We start from the raw sequence: 22504 nt of genomic DNA on the forward strand, positions 1-22504 counted from the left end.
GGATCATTGACGGATTTTATTGACGGATCATTGATGGCCATGATACCTATAGTCTACAGATTACCAACAAAAATTTTCCGACGACTATGCCTCCTACTTATTTAACAATAGATCACCGAACTCCTTTACAAGATATAAAATCTTCTTCGTTTTGGGTATTTGCTTGATCTCTTGGTGATCAAGCTTATTATAAAACTAACAGAGACTTTGTTTGATCTGTTGGCGATCCTTGCATCGCTATATTGTCACACGCAAATTACCGACAAGTTATCAATGTCCTTTTTTACTTATTTTAGTATGCACCGCTATATTGTTACTATATTCAAACCCTAGTAGTCCATAAAAAACTACAAACACATTATCATAGAAGTATGCATATAAAACACAACATGATAATCAACACAAAACACATAATGTTAATTATTGAATAATCAGAGCCTTAACATCCAAAGCACAAAACAAAAACCCACAGATATGGTGTTTTAATAATCTTTATTATGTTATTTGTGAGTTTTAAGTGTATTTTATGGTTGATATTATATTGTTTTATGACTTTTTACACCTTTTAGAAATTTTGAACTTTGTAGCCAACTTTTAGCCTATATATATATATATATATATATATATATACACACGAGTATATCATTTCATATTTTTATCATTGAATAAAAAAAATCAAAACAAACACCTTTCCCTTTTGTCAAAAAAAAGTTTTAGCTAACAGGTTTGCAACTTAATTACACTTGGCTTTTAAGCAAGAAATGGTTCTTACTCAAAATAATTTCATGCTTTGACCAAATATTTACACTTTAACATATTCTTGAATCCTAACATTTTAACATAATTTTAACTTTTCATATAAATTATTAGTTAAGGTCAAGACATATTTATGTACTTAGCTATTCCAAAAAAAAAAAAAAAATGTATTTAATGTAGTTATTCTATTAAAACTGTTAATGCAGCAATTATTTATTATAAAAAATGTTTGAAGGAGGTAAGTTATTATTATTATTTATTATAAAAAATGTTTGAAGAAAGTAACTGATTATTATTATTATTATTATTATTATTATTATTATTATTATTATTATTATTAGTATTATTATTAGTATTATTAGTATTATTATTATTATTATTATTATTATTATTATTATTATTATTATTATTATTAAGTTGATTATTGTTAATATTATTATTATAATTAGGTGAGCACACCGCTCCTTTCCCCTTTTTAATCAAACTCTCTCTCATACACACCACATTTTCTCTCATTCTCTCTATAGAGATAAACTCTCCATTCCCAGCCATGGCGCCTGAGAAGGTATTCATTTAATTATCATCATCAATTCATCCAAAAATATGAAGCCATTTTTATTATTTCTAATTAACATGTTCACCAATTTATTTCAATTATTTGTGTTATGTACTGGAAAAGGTGACCGAAATGATCCTGAATGTTGATCTCAAGTGCTCCGGTTGCTACAAGAAGGTGAAGAAAGTCATCTGCAAAATCCCCCGTGAGTTTCTAAATTTATTATTGTAATTCCCTTTTTTGTATAACTTTTTTAACATTACTCTAGTAGCAATTGAATTCCATTTTAATTTTTACAACAAAAGTAATGAATATTCTTCACGGAGAAATGCATCTCATGTCATCTGTTGAGGTTTAAACTCATAATGAATATTCAGAATATTCTTCAGAGTTTTGAATTCCTGTCTTCCAAAATTATGAAAAGAAAACTTGCATGTTGATTTTCCATATATAATATATATATATAAAACCCTTATATATTAGCAGAAAAGTATAGTTTTAGATAGCTACAATTGTTGTTTTAAGATTTTTTCACTCGGAATTGAAGGTTGATATTAGATTTAAAATTTTAAAATAATGAATATAGAAGTACGATATTCTGGTCTATTGTGATAAATTAATGGATGGCTAATTCCTTTTATGATTGATGTTGACAAATGGTTCATACAAATTAATAATATTCAGTTTTAAATATATATATGTATATATTTGTTTTTGTGACAATACAGAAATAAGAGACCAAATGTTTGATGTGGAAAAAAACAAGGTAAAGATCATTGTGGTATGTTGTAGCCCTGAGAAAATTCGTGACAAGCTTTGTTACAAGGGTGGAGGTGCCATCCAGAGTATAGAGATCATTGAAAAGCCACCTGGTCCACCTGCGGATAAGCCCAAGCCGCCTGCAGACAAGCCGAAGCCGCCTGCGGATAAGCCCAAGCCCCCTGGCGACAAGCCGCCTGCAGACAAGCCGAAGCCGCCTGCGGATAAGCCCAAGCCGCCTGCCGACAAGCCTGCCGACAAGCCCAAGCCTCCTGCTGACAAGCCCAAGCCGCCTGGAGACAAGCCCCCTGAGAAGAAGCCTGACGAGAAGCCTGCCGACAAGCCCAAGCCACCTGCTGACAAGCCTAAAGATGGCGAAAAACCTAAGGAAGGACCAAAGAAAGCGGATGCTGGTCCAGGCCCTGATGTTGCAAAGATGGTGTATGAGCCCGTACACGGCTATCCACAAATGTACCCACCATCGGCTTACCCGATGGTGGGATACGGGCAGTATTATGATCAAGGTTATGGTGGCGCTCCGTTTCAGCATGGCTATGGGATGCCAATAGCGCCACCACCACCACCCCCGCCAAGTTATGGCGGGTTTGGATATGACAATGGATACAATGGATACAATGGGTACAATGGAAACAGGAATCATTATGGAGGTGAAGAGGATGGAGAAGGTTGCTCAATCATGTAACCTGGTGGTTGTAGGGTGGTCACTTTCATGGTGCAACAAATATTGTTAATGGTGATGATAAATAAGGGTATCATAAAATATTTTGCTTTGTTATATTAGAACATTGTTATATGAAAAGAAAAAATACATTGGAAAAGGGGGTTAATACATTTCACACAAGTCAAAAAGTATGATCTAAGAAAGGAGAAGCTTTATTAAATGTTTGTTTTTATTTGGCAACTATAGGCTGTCATCTCCCATGTTCCTTGCTTTTTTTTCAAAAGTTTCATTTTTATATCATACACAAATAAGTATAAAATTGCAAAATTTATTGATATCTTTTGATGATTATTATGAATGTTCCTATTCTATTTGATGATTGTAGTCACGTTTCAATAAGCATATATTAATTTTCTTCTATCTATTTATTTATTTTTATAATTTTTAAGAAACTCTTAGTCGGCCGGTGATGTTCAATAGATCAATGATGAATATTTAGAAATTAATATATAACTTTTTTCTTATTGTTGGTTAACATGTTTGTTCTTATTGCGATTAGTCAATGACTACGAATTACTGTCGAAGACAATTTTATTTTCTTTCAGAAAGTGACTAAATTTTTATATGCGCAATTAGTAACGTGTCGTTTAATAATTAAAAATATTCTAAAAACGGAAAACATAATGTTAGCAACTTAACTAGTTTAATCAGTAACAATTACAAGTAATCAAATTAAAATTAAAAATAATAAAACTAATTGCAATATATTAAATCGTATCCATCAGTCTTATCATATTTATAAATTCAAGTGTTGATTTAAAAAGTCCGATTTATTCTATTCAAAAGTCCGATTTCTTGAAAGTCCAAGTAATAATGAGGAGACAATTTTGAAGGAAGAGCGGCCATTGTGATTACGTTTTCGGCATGTGGGGTGCATAGTTCATAAGCCGACCGTTCACATACATAGGAGAGGTTGCAAGAAAAACAAATAATTATTAAAAGAAAAAAAGTGTATGGATACTCGACGTGCTTTACTCAGATTTTACCTATAGTCTCTACAATTTTTAAATTACATCTATAGTTCCCAAGTTTTGTAAATTCGTTCTCGGATAGTCCCTAAAGCGGATGAATGTTAGTTTTTGATGTTAAATGGGTGTGAAATGACTAAAACACACTTACTGTTAAAAATAAAAATTAAAAACTAAAGAATTAAGTTAAACTTTAAGTAGGGCCCACCTAAACTATAAAAAAATTAATTAAAAAAACTTAATGGGCCCACAATCCTCATCTTTATTACCCCAATACCACCACCATCAACCACCGATCCCTACATCCTCCTCCTCACATCAACCATCACCATTTCTCCACCCTCATCGGTGGATCTTGCTGATTTTGTTGATTTGCCTAGGGTTGAGGCAGAAGTTTGCAGAGATTTGAACTCATCCAAAAAATAAACAAAATGAACCAATCATATTCAACCTCCCACCCTCCTCAACCACAACCATCTTCATCCACCACCGCCATCATCACCCTCCATCCTTCACAAACTTGCCATAATCCCCATTATAATCCAAATCCATCTTTTAAAAATCAATTTCTAATCTTAATAAATGAAAACCCATATCTGCTCTTCTATCTATCTATCTATCTCTCTCTCTCTCTTTCAATATATGTATATATATATAGGGTTAGGATATAATAGAAAGTTTATTTGGCTAAGAAGGCTATGAAGTAATCTTGATCATCCATTTATTTAATCAAGGGCTAAGATTAATAAGGGAAATTGAAGAGAAGAAAAGACTCGCGTGAGTTTGTTTATGGGCTTTCTAGTCAATCCAAGGCAATAGTTTCTCTCTCCTCTAATTCCCCCCCCCCCAATTTTTAAATGTTAATAACTCTTTCATACGACATTATTTTTTATAAAAATTGCACCAAAAACGGGCGTTTTTTAATCTCTAAAACGAGTATACTATTGCTATATTTTCGAAAAATTTTTTCTAAAACCCAGTTGCGTAAAACGCAATGGAAAAAATCCAGTTGCGTAAAACGCAATGGAAAAAAAAACTAAAAAATGACATTTTTCTAAAACGCAATGCACAAAGAAATGTCTTATTTGTAAAACGCAATGGCCAGAAAACCCAAAGAAATGTCTTATTTCTAAAACGCAATAGCATAAAAACACAAAAGAAAGTGTACTTTCTAAAACGGAATGGACTGAAAACACATAAAATGTGTTTTACCTAAAACGCAATGCACCAAAAACACAAAAAAATGTCTTATTTCTAAAACACAATGGCCAGAAAACACTAAAAATGTCTGTTTTCTAAAACGCAATGGACTAAAAACACATAAAAATGTGTTATTTCTAAAACGAAATGCACCAAAAACACAAAAAAATGTCATATTTATAAAACGCAATGGCCAGAAAACACTTAAAAATGTCTCCATTCTAAAACGCAATTGCCTAAAAAAACAGAAGAAAATGTTCTCTCTAAAACACAATGGACTGAAAACACCTAAAAATGTGTTTTAGCTAAACCGCAATGACTAAAAACACTTCAAAAATGTGTTTTTCTAAAATGCAATAGCCAAAAAACACATAAAAATGTCTTAGTTCTAAAACGCAATGGCCTAAAAACACCAAACAAAGTGTTCTCTCTCTAAAACGCATTGAACCAGTACAATAGTTTTGTCTGTGAATTCTCTAAAACGCAGCTCGACCCCAGCCAGGGGCTCTGCCCCTTGGACCCCGCCAGGGGCTGCCGCCCCTTGGACCCTGCTACCAGGGGCGCTGCCCCCGGACCCCCGCCAAGATCGTAAAACGCAATGACTAAATAAAAAAACCCAGATCGTAAAAATAAAATTAAAGATATTCTTACATGGATCGAAGCTGATTTCTTCAACGATTGACGAAAGTTGAATGATTGAAACACTTATCAGCGATTGAATCGAACGGATCGAGTGATTATCTTCAAAATCACCGGAAAAACGAGATTTTGTATGAAATTAAACTGGGTTTTTTTCAAAAAAGCTGAAGGACACGTTGATCGGGTGTTTGAATCATTGATTGGTGACGAAAATCGCACTATAATGTAGTGATTATTGAGATAGAAAGTGAAGAAATGGTTGAAGATGGTGGGTTTTAAAAATGGTGGGTTTTGAAGTTACTGGGGAGAAGAAGAAAGGATAAAATTGACTAAAATATCCTTCCTCTTTATTTTAAATTTTGCCACATGTCCTAATCCTATTGCTTCCTATCCTTCCTAGCCAAAATAAACTTCCTATTTGATCCTCACCCTATATATATATATATATATATATATATATATATATATATGAGTAAAGTACAGTTTCAATCCCTGAGGTTTACACCCGCTCTCAGGCTCAGTCCCTATTTCAAAAAAAAATCAACACTCTAGTCCCTGACGTATTCAATTGTTCACAATTAAAACCCTGGCACTAACTTACATCAGTTGACCGTTAGTTTACTAAATGGCATGAAGGGCAGTTTGATCATTTCACCAAAAACTAACCCTTTTCCCACCAGTAACCCTTTAGCTTCTCAAAGAAGCACATAATCACTCCCTCTCACCTCCAAAACCCTCTGCTGAAAGGCGATTTTCCAGTGAAGCCCACAGACACCTCTGATCAACTCAGATCTTTCAAATCATGAGGCAATACGCGATAATCTTGATGAAAATCCATGTTGTTGTACGACATTGTGTAAATTTTACTTAAATTCTTTGATTTATTTATGCGTGCCATTTATATAAATTCTTTGACAATCCACGCGTTTTGGTGGCTAAACGCACAATCTGGATCCAATATCGGGTTCTGTTGAGGGCTAGAAGGGGGTTCGGGATTGAGTTCTATTTTAGCCGGCGAGAATGAAGATGGCGGTGTGCTTGGTTTGTTGTACATATTATCTAACTAGTAGGATAACTGTAACACTTTAAAGGGTTGATTTTGGACTGATCCTGATCAGTTTTGGGTTTTTGAAGTTTATGATCAGGATTAACTCTTTTGTGATGTTCATTAGGATGATAATTAAACTGTTCTTGATGCTTATTATACTATGTTTTACTTATTAAGTGGATAGTAATGGTAGTCTTTAATGGTTAAATCAAAGTGTTAATGACGATTTTTCTACTATGTTTCAAGTTATTAAACAAGGTGTGGCTAATAAAGTGGATGATAATGATTAATGACTTTGATAACATTAACTATGTTTGGTTGTCAAACAGGATTCTAAAGTTGGGTTAGAATCAGGATCATGTCAGTATTGTTGTGGATTAGGCTGATGTCAATAGCATATTAGGATCACAGCTGCACTACTGCACATTAAGGATCAATTCACAGTTGCACTGCTGCACATTAAGGTTCAATTCACAGCTGCACTGTTGCACATTAAGTTGATGGTATTGTTTGTTTGAGATGTTTGATTGATGTGCTTAGATGTTTACGACACATAAGGCTTTGGCAGGTTTATAGGATAATTTAAATTGATGGTATTATTTGTTTGATAAGGGTGTAAGGAGCATATGACTAATGCATATTACATTAAGTTGAATAGCTAATGCACATTAAGTATTGAATGCACATAAGCCTTTGAAAATGGAATGCACAATTGAACTTGCTTATAAGTTGAACAGGCTAATAGATTATTTTAGGGTTATTGGATTTTATCACCCCCAACTATCGGCCTTTGGCCGTTGCCACCCCCAACTAACACTTTGACACCCGACACCCCCAACTTGACTTTTAGTTTGTGCTGGCACTCAGTTAAATCTTTACTAACTGAGTTTGTTTCTTATCCTACGTGGCACAGCCAAGCTTATGTGGACAGAATGGACAGAATGACATGGCGAATACGTGGCACTATATGTATATATAAACAATTGCAAACACAATTTCTCCCATTTCCCCTTCAAAAAGCTCCGAAAACAGTGGCAAATCTCGTGGAAACATACACCTGCACCCCCTCAACCGAACGCGGCAGATGAATACTCATCTCCGGCGACCCAAAAACCAACGCATTTCTCTACTGTACCGGCCGATCGGTGATTATTCGCTATCTTGATCGACCATTGGAGGCTCAGGTGTATTCCGAACATGCGTATCAGACCACTGTGGCCAGGTTTTCGCCTAATGGGGAGTGGATCGCTTCCCCTGATGTGTCTAGGATGATGAGGATCTGGGGGACGCATAATGGGTTTGTGTTGAAGAATGAGTTTCGGGTGTTGTCTGGTCGGATTGATGATCTTCAGTGGTCTGCTGATGGGATGAGGATCGTGGCTTCTTGTGATGGAAAAGGGAAGTCGTTTGTTCGTGTTTTCATGTGGGTTTGGTTTCTTGCTCACCATGTGTTTGATGAAATACGTCAATGACGTTTTCTGATATGAATAAGAAGGAGAGTAAAGAGGCTGTGAAGAAGATGAAAGGGGTTGATTTTTTGAGGGTATTGATGAGATTTGGGTTTGGGTTAGGGTTAGGGTGGTGGAGATTAAGGATTCAGAAGCGCCGATGAGGAATAAGCCGGTGCCGCCGATGATGTATGTAAGGAGTCCAGCCATTGTTACAGTTTACAGATCATTGTTGTTGAGATGGAGAAATCGAGGTAAGATTTGGGGGTTGATGAAGGAGGTTGTGTGGAGTTTTCAAAGTCAAAGTCTCTTGTGTTATAAACGAAGGAAATGAAGTTGCTTGCCACGTATTCGCCACATAATACTGTCCATCTCAAAAGTCTGTGCCACGTAGGATAAGAAACAAACTCAGTTAGTAAAGATTTAACTGAGTGGTGCCAGCACAAACTAAAAGTCAAGTTGGGGGTGCCGGACGTCAAAGTGTTAGTTAGGGGTGGCAACGGCCAAAGGCCGATAGTTGGGGGTGATAAAATCCAATAACCCATTATTTTATGCATAGCAGGATTTGTCAATCACTTGACCAGATTAGCTGCATTCCAATTCAAAATGGAGGGAAATTAGGCTGCATTCCAGTTCTGGTAAATCCCGTAGTGCAAAACATAGTCTATCACTTGAACCCAACCCAACATGAGCTGTTTGGTAAATCCAGCTGCATTACTTGAATAGGAAGCATACGTGAACTGTTTGACCAAGTGAGTGTCAAACCCAACCCAACTCCAAAAAGTCAAACCCAGTTCAACTTATAAATTGCATTCCAATTCTGGTTACCTGTGTCGATCTCTTGTTGTTATTGTGTTAGTACCTCAATATTGTTGTTTAATTTTCTGGTTACATGTGGTTTGTTACTAGATTAGGAAAAACATTTGAAAATGGAGGGAAATTAAGAAATCAACCAGCAGGTATTGAAACTGTAAGTAAACATTGGGGGTATTTTAGTTTTTTCACATAAATACAAACGGTCAGTTAGTGCAAAGGTTTAATTGTGAGCAATTGAATACGTGACTCGAGTATTGATATATTTTTGAAATAGCGACTGAACCTGAGAGCGGGTGTAAACCTCAGGGATTGAAACTGTACTTTACTCTCTTTCTCTCTCCATCTCTCTCTCTCTCTATATATATGTATATATATATATAGAGTAAGGTTAACATACAAAAAGCCTTATCATACATCACGTAGGAGACAATGGTAACCGTTGGATCAGGGGTATAATCACGCATGGGACCACATAATCACGCATGGGACCACGTAATCACGCATGAGACTATAATCACGCACGTTCTATGATAATAACGCACGTTATATTTTTTGTCATGTATGTTAATGTAGGTTAAGCCTTGAAGTACATATATATATATGTATAGATCAGGTAAAATGAGAACTATGCTCATTTATGAGAACCAAAGGAACTAAACTCATCCTTTGATCAAGATAGGATGTATGGCTAAGATGTTATTTGGGTTATGACATGTGGGGACCATGCCTTTTTAAATAAAAAAATCATTTAAACTACATAAAAGAACAAATATAACATTTTTACACACCATATTTTTTGTAAGAATTATGTTTGTGTGGTTGTCCCATCAAAACAAATGAAACCCACAAAAATATTTTTTTCACAAACCAACATCATTCAAAACTATAAATTTACATAAAAAAAAATATTTTCATACATATAAATATATTTTTTAATACAAAATTGCATTTTATACAAAATAAAAGTCCCTAAATTTCCACTCGTCAACAGATCTACAAATTTATGTTGACGTAAAATCACTAAAACGTGTCTTGAAAAAATAAATGCACCAAACTCGCCTTAATCTGTTGTTCATTATCCTCGTATTTTGAACAACAAATCCCCAACACCTGCGAAAATCAAAGAAAAAAATAGATGGTTTACATTCCACAAACGTGAAAACACTTTTTTAGTGTACGTAAAACAAAGTGTTTACATACTCCACCGTACGCAACAAAATTTTTACATTCGTCACCCGATCGTAAAAACATTTTACAAACGCATGTAAAATAAACATTTGCACTTAGTAGGGACCACTGCAATCACTTTATGAGTTCAATCTTGAATTCCTAAGCACGTGTGCCCTCAAGAAGGACATAGATGACATGTTCGATAATGAAGTGGTCACTTTCCGTTACGGTGGTACTTGGTATGGCATTTCAGTGGCTCAATTCAGTGTCGATGTGGGAATCTACACCGAAGAAGAGATTGGAGAATCCATCTTCAACGACAGTATTATTGAGATGCCCGACAACACAAGAAATACCTTCTGGGCACAGATTGGAGAAGGGATCTACAACCCGAGCCACACAAAGAGTACCAAAATCCGGGACCCGCTCATTCGCTACATTCATCGGGTCCTAAGTTGTACTCTGTGTCAAAGGAGAGATAGCGGGGGTGTTGTGAATCTTCGGGAGGTTACTTATCTATATTGAATCCTGAACCAACAACCCCTTAATGTCGCCTACATGCTGTTGAAGAACATGGCCACGAATGCAAAAGCCACAGATCCAACGTCTATCTTCTTCGGTGGCTGGATCGCCCGGGTCTACAAGACCTACGCCGAACGCACCCCACGTAGCTTCACAAAAGAGGTTGGCGTCACCCGGGCCGACATCAGCCTATGTCGCAACCTAAACCTCATTGCCGACTGCAACAACGGACTATTGCGCTTCAAAGACAACAAGTCTGACATCCCCTCTTTTTCTTACTATAAATAAAATATTCTGAAAATTTTTAAATGACTAAGTAACAAATATAATGGCTTGTTGAAAAATGAGGTGTCTAGACTAGTAAAAAATTACCATTTAATAATAATAATACAATATGTATACATCCCGTTATCTAAATATAAATAAAATATAATACTATTTGTTGTTTCGTTAGAGTTATATTGTATTCTTAATACTTTTAACGAGCAACTAACAGCTGAAACATGAGTTATGAAATATTTAAAGTTGTGTAATGTAAGGATTAGATGCGAGTAAACGAATGTTTAAATTCTAAACTTAGACAATAAATTCTTTAATCTATATTATACATATGTTTTTAATTTAATATATAATAATATGTATGTGGTGTTCAAAATTATATATAACTAATAACAATAAAAGATAACGCATGGAAACTTGTAATGAAGTTTGTTGTTTGTTTTATTAATTAATTAATAATATATTATATATAAAATAATATAATTATAACATTTTGAAAAAAATAATAAAAGCCAACTAATACAGGTTATATCTCTATATCACCTGTGTATGCACCACCATTCAGTCAGTTTAAGGTGAAACCTGTCAAATTTATAGGCGATGACGGTGGATTTATATCTTAATTCCTTAAGATTTTTAAAATATACGATGTCAATCTTTCAAAGAAAGCTGTTATACAAATATTGAGTTGTAGAGATCATCAAGTGGATTAAAAGTGGTAGTTATAGGCAAAAAAACGATGATCAAACTGAGTAGGGATCGGGTTATAGCCTAGTGACATCTTTGGGGTGCGATAAGACTTTGAATCAATAGGTCATCGGTTCGATTCTCACAAGGAGGGTTTTCCCATAAATATTGGGTTTTCTCCTGAATTGGTGTATATGCATTATGCCTAGTGGAGATGGATATGATCGGGTGATTCCATTAATGTCACGATGATACTTCAGTGGTCCGTCAATAATCCAAATTTACCGTTAAAAAAAACAAAAAACGAGTAGGGATCGGAGGCTAGTGATAATTGGTTGGATGTAAAACGAGCATTTAAGTTAAGAGAAGTATCTAAACTGGCTTTTAATATGGTTTAAAAAGTAAAAGGTAAGCAACCAACTATACCAACCATATTTTTATACATGTGTCATATACATGTGGATATTAACAGTATTATATATGCATATTTGTGGATTACTGAACTAAAATACTAGTTTTAGAAATATATACACACATTAATATTATTAATATTAATATTAATATTAATATATACTATAAACTACATGCAGGGAAAGAGTATGAGGCAACAGCCTGATAATTCTTAATTGTTCAAGCCAAATTATAATTCTGTTCTGTTTAAATTTACAGTTTTACCATTAGTTTTGTGTATTTTTTCTCCTAGCAAAATCACGATTTTGCCCTCAGTTAAAATTTACAGTTTTGCAATCGTTTTTGTTTGTATTCTCTTTCAAATTACAATATTGCCCCTAGTGTAAAATTATAGTCATGCCATCGTTTTAATTTTTTTTTGACAAAACTAGGGTAGTTTTTTTGCTTTAATTGGTTGACTCGGTGTAATTTTTATTCGTGGCAGGCGGCTGCCTGGCACACGCTTATTTGTCTTGAAATATTACAATTTTGTTCCAGTTTAAAATTATATTTTTTCCATCGTTTTAGTTTTTTTAGTAAAAGTATGGTAGTGTTTTGTTTTAATTGGTTGACTCGATGTAATTTTTGTTGAGGTCGTTTTATGAGTAGTATGTATACGTAACCGAAACATAGACGTACATGTAATGAGAGAGTAATATTCAGCTTAGTGCCCCGCAACGCGGGCGGGGCAAAAACTAGTTGCATACATATATTAATTTCAAACATAACTGAGGAATAGTGAATTGACGGTGACGGCGTTAATATGTTGAAACTAGAGCGACAAAGAGATACGGAAAAGAGAGAGACGCAAAAGAGAGAATGATGGAAGAAGAGCCGGCCTCTTCACCCCGCGACGCCGGTGACGCACTTCAACGCTGATGATGATGATGATGATGGTAGTCGTGTCAGTTGCTGTTTGTGGCCTCCCGCCGGCTGCTCCGTTGTGACAGCGGCGATGGTGGTGTACTCCGCTAACCCAAACGACGAAAACATAGGGTGGTGGTGGTGTTTGTAGCAGTAGACAGCCACCGTTCCGGTGGTGGGAGGAGTCACGGTTACGGTTGTAGCCTTGAGCTCCGACGAAGGCAAGACGACCGATAGGATTACGACCAGATCTACTGGCTGGCTTGGCCGATTTAAGCGACAGAAATAGGGTTTCTATTTCGAGATACTGGTGGTGACGAGTGGAATTGACAGATTCGGTGGCGGTGGGGAGAGAAATTGGATCCGACAAAGATTCCGATCAGATTGCTGGCAACCATTTGTAAGATTTAACATATTCCAACCTGTTAACCGGTTCTCACTATTCTAGAGGTTGTGGGAACCTATAGTGATGTTAACCGGTTCTGGCGATGGAATGGTTAATGACTCCGACGATGGTGTGTGCTTTTTCAGCTCTAAAAAAGAGGCAACGGCACGGGTCCCTTCTGCATAAAGTAAGAACACCAATCTATACCTTTCCAATTTAAATTTTCATTTTAGTTTTGTAGTTTTGGTTGGTGTTCACTTTGCTCATTCATAATAATATCCGCATTACACCGAGGCATTAAGATATATTAGGTTTCAATTTTCACAACTTAAATTTGCTGGGTTTTATTTTGGCCACATAAATGCGAGCTGCACCTTTGGCATTTTAGTTCTTAATTTTTACACGTCTTTGCTTCCCGATTTCTATTATAATTTACAAGAAGCATCCTCTAATTAATAAAACATTTAAAGATTTCATCCCTATATTTATAAATTGTCTTCAAGTCAACAAGAACTTTTATTCCTTCGATGAGTTATTATTTTTAGATTTTTTCCCTTTTTGGCAATAAAGTAATACATTAAAATTGCTTACGCTTATTTTTCACAACCACGTAACTGTTTATATGTTTTATAATACATCGTTGCGACGTGTCCTTTTATCTGCGTTCAATATATCCAAATCGAGCCGCAACAACTTCATGTGTTTCTCTTCACGTACCGTCTATGTTTCAGTGTAAAATATATCGGTACTCATTGGCGAAGCTTCCCCCCCCCCAAATTTTCCGAAACCGGGGGGGGGGGGGGGGGAAACGTATATACCTAAAAAATTTCTATACGAAAGTACTATTTATAACACTACGCATCGAAAAGTTCGGGGGGTCGGGCGCCCCCTCGAAACATAACTAAGCTGCGCCACTGTCGGTACTGTGACGAATTGAACCGATGGTGTACCGATATTCATTTAAATAGTTTTAGATTATTATAAAACACGTGTCGATTGCTATACTAAGTGCAGGTATCGAGCCGATACAATAGTGAACCTAACCAATATTGATTGAAAGCCCGCCGCGTCGCGCGGGAACTCCAACTAGTTGAGATTAGCGGACAATAAGTATAGTGAAAGTCGAAGAACTTGATACATATATTTAAATGGCGGCTATATAATATGTAAATATATAAAGAAAAAGCGAAGATAAGTGAAGAAGGGACTTCACAAATAGATGCCACGTTTACTTGTATTTGAGAAAAGAAATAAGTTGAAGTCATGACTCATTCTAATAGCTTTAGGAGTATGCCACGTTTCTTTCTCTTGCGCCATCAAGTTAGTTCAGCCGTAAGATTTTCACCCATATATTCATATATCAATTACCTTTACAGTTTTGGGTGGTGCATCCACTAAATTGAAATTGTGGGTAAGAATTTAGAGGAATAACATAAGGTGATAGTTATCAGTTAAGGTGATGGCCGATGTATATTACGACGGACGCAAAGTAGCGGACTTTGGTCGCCATATATAGTCGAGTAACCAACATGAGTCTCTTATAATCGAAATTGAATTACCAATATTGAGAGGTAAAATACTTACCCTACTATATATACAATTTTGTGCTATTAGTAGTATTATTATTAATCACATATTAACAAAATATAAACAGGGTTAACTTTACCATAAGTATTAGTTACGAATTTATTATTAAAATCATAGTAATGGTTATAGGAGACAAAAAGAAATTGACAGAAGATTCATCGGCGAGTTTCTTTAGGCTACACGGTATGGGGTGCGGCCCCGGTGCGTCGCGGGTCGGCGACGGTCCAAACACCGTGCCGCCCCCATCCCGTCCCGTCCTCCCCGTCGGCTTCTAGCCGTTTGCGACGAAGCAATAATGGTGGCCCCCCCCACCTTTTTGACCGTTGAAAATAAAAAAAAAACAAAATTTCAAACGGCTATATTTTAAAACACACCCATTTCACTTCCATTTTTATAAATACTCACATCTTTAACCCCTTTTTTCACAACTTTTCACCCACTACCACCCCATCTCTCTCACATTTTATAAACCACTCTTCCCTTTTTATAAAAAATCATCATATTTTGTACCATTTTTTACCCGCTACCACCCCATATCTCGCTAAAAAATTATCATGGCTTCACCCGTTTCTTCCATTTCTTCAATTTCTGTTATGTCTTCATCGTCTTCGTCCGAGTGGTATTCATCATCTTCGGAAGAGGATGCTATTATGCACAACATGATTATGAACGCGGCTCAGGTGTTCATGGCGGCCGATGAAGGGTCGTCCCAACGGCTATCTAGACGGGCAAAATATAACCGAGACCAAGAAGGTATTTTACTTTTTTTCCTTATCTTTTATATAGATTTTAAAATGTATTTTATAATTAATTTCATTTATGTTTTGTTCTAAATTTATAGCCGGCTACGATAAACTAGTAGCCGATTATTTTGCCGACGAACCGGTGTACTCAGCCGAGATTTTTCGACGTCGTTTCCGCATGAGTCGTCCACTGTTTTTACGTATTGCAGGCGACATGGCCCAGTCTGATCCGTTTTTTTACATTGCGAAACGATGCTAGGGGGCAAAGGGGTTTCAGTAATTTACAAAAATGTACGTCGGCCATTCGCCAACTTGCATACGGTTTCGCACCCGATGCATTAGACGAGTACATTAGGATGTCTGAAAGAACCGCACGTCGATGTTTGCACAAGTTTTGCCAATGGGTTGTCAAATTGTATAGCAAGCGATACCTGCGGAAACCGAACGCAAACGACGTTCAAAAATTATATCAAGCACACGCACAGAGACATGGTTTCCCAGGAATGCTCGGGAGCATTGATTGCATGCACTGGCAGTGGCAGAACTGCCCAGTTGCATGGCAAGGTCAGTACACTAGGGGAGATCAGGGACATCCGACTATCATTCTAGAGGCTGTTGCGTCACAGGATCTCTGGATATGGTATGCTTTTTTTGGTCTACCTGGTTCGCTCAATGACCTCAACATCATATACCAGTCACAGATTTTTGATGATGTAGTGGCGGGTACAGGTCCAGACACAAGCTTTACGGTTTCAGGGGTGGAGTAAAAGCGAGGTTACTACCTAGCCGATGGGATATACCCAACGTACTCGACAATCGTTAAAACTATCCCGCACCCGACCGACTAGAAAAAAGTTTGCAAAGTTTCAAGAGGGCGCAAGAAAAGATATTGAACGGGCTTTTGGTGTTCTACAAAAAAAATGGCACATCATTTCTATTCCAGCACGTTCGCAAACACCAAGGAGGTTACGACACATTAAGTACGCTTGTATCATCCTTCATAACATGATCATTGAAGACGAAGGGAGAGCGATATGCGAGTACGACGAAAACGCGTCTACTGGAAATTCTGTTCCAGTTAGTGAGGAACAACAAGATTTGAACGCCTTCGCTCTACGTAACGAGTACACACATCACAACCTACAAGCGGACTTGATGGAGTACATTTGGAACAACGCTCAAAACGAACCCGCCCACCACATGGAAGACGAAGACTAGTAGCTTATTTTAATATGTTAGGATATTTTTAAGTTTTTTTTTAACTTTAGGTTTTTAAGTTTATGTTTTTTTTTTAATTTATTTTTTTAAGTTTAATTTTTTTTTAAGTTTATGTAATGTTTTTTAATATTAATGAAAATATTTTGTTACTTTATTTGTTAAATGTTTAAAAAAAGTTGAAGATTAAAAAAAATAAAAAAAATATAAAAGTGGTGGAGGATGATGACTAGGACCATCCTCCCATGCCCCCTAGTTTTGGAGGATGATCCATCATTGGGAGGACTATGACGTGTCGCCTACGTGGCGGATCATCCTCCAAGGATGGTCCATCACCATACCTTATAGTCTTAGACGTCACACGTCCAAATGTACACAAATCCCGAAATGTTAAGTTGCGATTAATTGTGAAGATTACTAAAGGTAAATACTTTTAACTTTTTTACAAATTTTGAAATGTTTTATTTGTCAAATATAGCATGTGTTTATATTAAATATGTTTAGCATGTATACTAAGTTTACTGAAGCATTTGGAACACGTGAGTGTATTTCGAATTTGATCAAACTGGTACATGTTACGAAACCGTAAAACCAGGTATGTAATCACGGTAGGTAAATTGTACGTAAAACCGGGTATGTATTTGCGGTAGTATACACGAGAAATGATACTCGCGAATGTGTAGCTTACTAGTATGTGTGTAAATAGCTTTAATATTACTTATGCCTTGTTAAAAATTGTTTGGTGTCCGTTAAACGCTATTTAGTACTAGGGGTGTTCATCGAATCGAATATCGAATTTTCGAATTATTCGAATCGAATTATTCGAATGATTTTTATTTTCCAGTGAATTCGTATTCGATTCGAATTCGATTAAAACTTACTGAATTCGATTCGAATTTGTATTCGAATAAAAAACCCAATTTGTATTCGATTCGTATTCGAATAAAATTTCGAATTCGAATCGAATTCGAATAAATTCGATTTAATTCAGATTCTTTAAAAACATGTAAAAAACTATCAAAATGAAACATAAATTTTAAAGCAGCCATAAAGCACGATATCACATTAAAAAAGTTTCAAATAAAGTACCATAAGTGTAAAATTCAAAACGAGAAGTCGGGAATAACCACTCCACATTACAAATTAATATTTTCAGGGTTATAAATCTATTGATGGATTTGTTACTTAGGTTTTAGTTATGGGCCATGTAGTGGGTTTGATAATGGGTAATTTTAATACTTGGAGAAAAAATTGAAAATAATTTATAGTATAGCTTAATAAAAGTTATATATGCATTATATACAAAAATAATAAATAAAAATGTATAATTTTTATTCGAATTTCGAATCGAATCGAATTTGCAATTATAAATTCGTATTCGATTTACTTAACTCGAATTGAATCGAATTCGAATTCGAATTCGAATTCTTTTAGTCGAAACGAATTCTTGATAATCGAATTGAATTTAAACGAATTTTGAATTTTTCGAATTCGAAACAAATTCCGAACACCCCTACTATTTACCAGCTTTTAGTTGACAATGTTTTTCAGGTTATCACAAATAATTATGAATAGAAGGGCTAGTGCTGAAAGAAAGATAATTCCCTAGGCATAAAAAATCCTTGAGGCTAATATGTTTGTTAAACTATCGTTAAACAGAAATTTTGATTACCTTATGTATGAAACGTTTTGTATAAAAAAGGGTGTTTAATTCCCCATGTATAAAAGTAGGTTTTATTCAACTTACAAGTTGTTTAAGTAAATAAAAATAAGAATAAATACAAAACTTTTTCCATTGTGTATATATCAAAAAAAGTACCAACCGATTGGTCGCACGCCCGAGGTGTGACAACAAGGGCAAGGTTTGGAGCCCAAATGATCTGGATCAAGTTTTTTCCATTGAAGATGGCCCCAAACCGTCCTCCGCGATACTCCTCCGGGTTCGCCCCGGGATCTTCCTCACAAGGGGGAAGTGATTTTCCTAATATGCATGTGTATAACATCATGTAGGAAACACTTCAAGTATCCCGAAACGCCTTTAGCTTGGGTCAAAGCAAAAGCTCCTGGGTCGGTAGCATGGAGAGGAGCATCAACTCTATGCTCTCCGACATCACTTACATCCGGGAGCATATGGCGTACAGGGATGATGAGAAGGAAAGCGAGGACATGGAGTCGGACTAGGTGGTGATGGCGAAGGCAGTGGGGTGGTGGCGACAAGGCAGGTTAAATCTCTCCTCTATTTTTTTCATGATGATGATGAATTGCGGGCTGCGACCCATTTGAACAATTTACTCTTTAGACAATTTACTTTTTTGCACTTTACTTTAATTTCTTTTATGTTTGTGGTGTGATGGATAATTAACCTTGAACAATTGTAATTTAGGATTTTATCTTTCTTGTTAGATTGTTGTTGTTGTGGTGTGAATAAGCTTACAGTTACCTTGGGATGCTTGGAACCACCAAGCATACGACACCCCGAACCCAAAACAGGAGACCCAACACCTTAACCTCTGTTACAAACAGTAGTTTCCACGGGGTTGTGTCTATCAGACACGCCCCCGTGCCTCCTTGTCGCTGAAACTATTTTCTTTCTAGACTTGCCACACGGGGTAGTGCCCCTTGACACGCCCTCGTGTCTACCTTCTATAAGTTTTCTAATACTGGCACTTTGCACCCGGGGTCGTGCCTCTGAGACACGCCCCCGTGTTTAGTGTCTGATTTTTGAAAAAAAATGTTGTTTTTAACACACATTTACACATTTAATTAAATCTAACAAATTTTGGACACATTGAGGGCAATGTGTAATTTAAGTGTGAGGGGACTTGAATTTGTTTGTCCAAAAACAAGCCTTACATAAAACTTTAATTGGAACCGCTAAAACACCCCTTACACAAAACTCTACTTGGAACCGCTAAAACACCCCAAATCTTATTCAAAAATACTTTTTTGAGTAAACTGTCATTTTAGTCCCTGTGGTTTGGCCAGTTTTGCCATTTTAGTCCAAATCTCAAACTTTTTACATCTGGGTCCCTGTGGTTTGCATTTTGTTGCCATTTTAGTCCAAAATTTAAAAACCCTATTTTTTTACTGTTGCAACCTTCTATTTTGTCTTCCAGTTCAGGGGCATTTTGGTCATTTTGTTTTTCATTTAACATTTTCTTAATTCAAAAATTAATATATATATTAATATACACACATACATCTGCAGTTCATTTTCAGTTCATCTTTATCATCGATGAAGAAATCTGCAGCTCTCTCTCTCTCTCTTATCTGAACTACCACCACACCACCACCACCACCCCCACTACCGCATCATCCCCACCACCACCATCCCACTGCCGCCAACACCACCATCTCTCTCTCCTCTGCACACACACACACACACACACACACACACACTCTCTCTCTTTCTCTCTCCAAACACCCATCTCTCTCGACCCAGATGCAGCACAGATTCAAGTAACCTTGAATCCGATTCAAGTAACTACCAGATTCAAGTAACAAAAACCAGATTCAAGTAACAAAAACCAATCAAAAAACACAAGATAAATTACCTAATGTAACTTGAATCCGATTCGATTTCTGAACAAAATCAACAAACGACACGTCATCACCATCTCGCCAAGCACCACCACCTGCCGCCACCACCACCACCCCCTACTCGCCGCCAAGCACCACTACCTGCCACCACCCTCTCGTACCCCCTGCAACCACCCTCTCGCACCCCCTGCAACCACCGCCCCTCTCTCTCAAATCTTTAACCTCAGACTCAAATTCATCTTTTTCTTTCAACAATTTTGGTTAACAATCAAGATTTGAATCTTTTTTCCTACCTCAACACACTCTGCCACCATCACCACATGTTGCCACTGCCACAAGCTAGCCACCGCCACTTGCCAACCATAGATTGAAGCACAAAATCACATATCTGAGCAATATTGAAGCCCTAATCTTTCTTTATCTCTCTCTCTCTTGGCTCGATGGGGTTCTGGATATGGTTGGGAAATTGGGTTTAAGAAGGTGAAATGGGTGGATGGATTCAAGTGGTCGAGATTCATGTTTAGATCTGCAATGATGTTAGGGTTTTGATGTAATTGGGATAGGGGGTATTTATATTATGTGGGTTTTGTAATAAATAAATTGCTTTAATAAAAATTAAATGACCAAATTACCCCTGCAGATAAAGACAAAAAAGGGGCCTTAAACAGTAAAAAATGAGAGATTTTGAGTTTTGGACTAAAATGGCAACAAAATGCAAACCACAGGGACCCAGATTTAAAAAGTTTGAGATTTGGACTAAAATGGCAAAACTGCCCAAACCACAGGGACCAAAATGGCAGTTTACTCTACTTTTTTTTAGTTTGCTTTGTCTTGTTTATAGTTTAAGTTAGAAAACCAAGTCCTAAAAATTTATGTTTTTTACAAATTTACAACCGATAGTGGCGTTATACAAAAAGAACCAAACCGTCTACTACAGTTTGGAATTTTCCCAACCAACATGCCAATAGTTATGAAAAAAAAACCAACCGTGATATCAAATCGATTACCCGTTTAGACGAATTCGTAGTTTTAAATCGTGAACACCCTTATCTTTTACAGACCCAAATTTAAATCACTTATCATATCAACCACTACATTCGTCATATTTAGCACACCACATATAGTGCATAAAAAATCTTATATTGTAATCAAATTCACTTCACACCTTATAAAGTTCATCATTAATTGATCCTTATCTCATTGTTATCATCTATGGTGCCCGTTCCTTTTCTATTGATTCACATAATACACATTTGGTTTGAGTTTCACAACTAGGTTTGAGTCGTGCATCATACACACTTGGTTTGCATAAATTAATATAATCTCTTGTGATCCTAAGGCAACAACATGAGCTATACATTTAAAATTGACAATTCACACAGGGGGAATTAGTTTAATCAACAAAACTAGCTATTGGTACCATTTATTGACTATTGTTACGATTCAAATGAGAGAATATCTAAAGTTTATAATTAACGATTACAAAAAAAACATCAAATTATAAGAATTAGGGCACCAAATAAGAACAATAATAAAAAGATGTACAATCACGAAGTTTCTTTACCTGTGTAGAACTGAAGAACACTCTTAAACTTAATAACAATAGGAGCTTTTGAACGCGTATGATTCATTACTGAATGAGGGTGAATGCCTGCTGAAGGTGGATTAAGGGGCCTTCTAACTAGGTGGTGTGCTTGTGCAATAGTTCTATGGGAATTGAGAGAGAGAACGGAAAGTAGGCATATAGATTGGTTTGGGGTGGGAATGGGAAAACCAACATTTTGAGACTTAGGAGGGAATTTAAAATTTTGATACGTCGCGGAGGGAAATATAAATTTTTTAAAGGGTTTTAAGAGCGGTAAGAGCGAAATGTTTAGAGCAAGCATTTAGAAGTTTTAGTGACATACTTAAATGTACCACTAAAAACCTATATTAGTGGCATAAAAGCTAAAAGCCAAAAATGTGTATTAAGCAAACATAACATACGTATAGCGCCAATGAAAACTGAAAGTAGTGGCACAAAATTAAAGTCACTAAAAGTGTGTGCCGCCAAATGGCTTTTTATTTGTAGTGACATTTTTACCTTTTTTTCCCACAAAATTGTGAGTTTTGAGCCTTTTACCGAGCATT

The 22504-nt window shown here is 36.2% G+C and overlaps 2 protein-coding genes across 2 annotated transcripts; both read left to right on the forward strand.

Moving 5' to 3' along the window:
• Positions 1 to 1209: 1209 nt before the first annotated feature.
• Positions 1210 to 3104, forward strand: LOC110918570 (repetitive proline-rich cell wall protein 2). The gene is made up of 3 exons (XM_022162868.2): positions 1210 to 1321; positions 1436 to 1517; positions 2041 to 3104. Exons 1-3 carry the CDS (start codon positions 1307 to 1309, stop codon positions 2772 to 2774), a joined length of 831 nt encoding a protein of 276 aa, XP_022018560.1. The 5' UTR covers positions 1210 to 1306; the 3' UTR covers positions 2775 to 3104.
• A 12341-nt stretch (positions 3105 to 15445) lies between these two features.
• On the forward strand, positions 15446 to 16099 carry LOC118488065. Its single transcript, XM_035985164.1, has 2 exons — positions 15446 to 15629; positions 15718 to 16099. Exons 1-2 carry the CDS (start codon positions 15470 to 15472, stop codon positions 15876 to 15878), a joined length of 321 nt encoding a protein of 106 aa, XP_035841057.1. The 5' UTR covers positions 15446 to 15469; the 3' UTR covers positions 15879 to 16099.
• The last annotated feature ends 6405 nt before the right edge of the window (positions 16100 to 22504 follow it).

The sequence above is a fragment of the Helianthus annuus genome, chromosome 16, assembly GCF_002127325.2.
Source record: "Helianthus annuus cultivar XRQ/B chromosome 16, HanXRQr2.0-SUNRISE, whole genome shotgun sequence".
Lineage (NCBI taxonomy): Eukaryota > Viridiplantae > Streptophyta > Magnoliopsida > Asterales > Asteraceae > Helianthus > Helianthus annuus.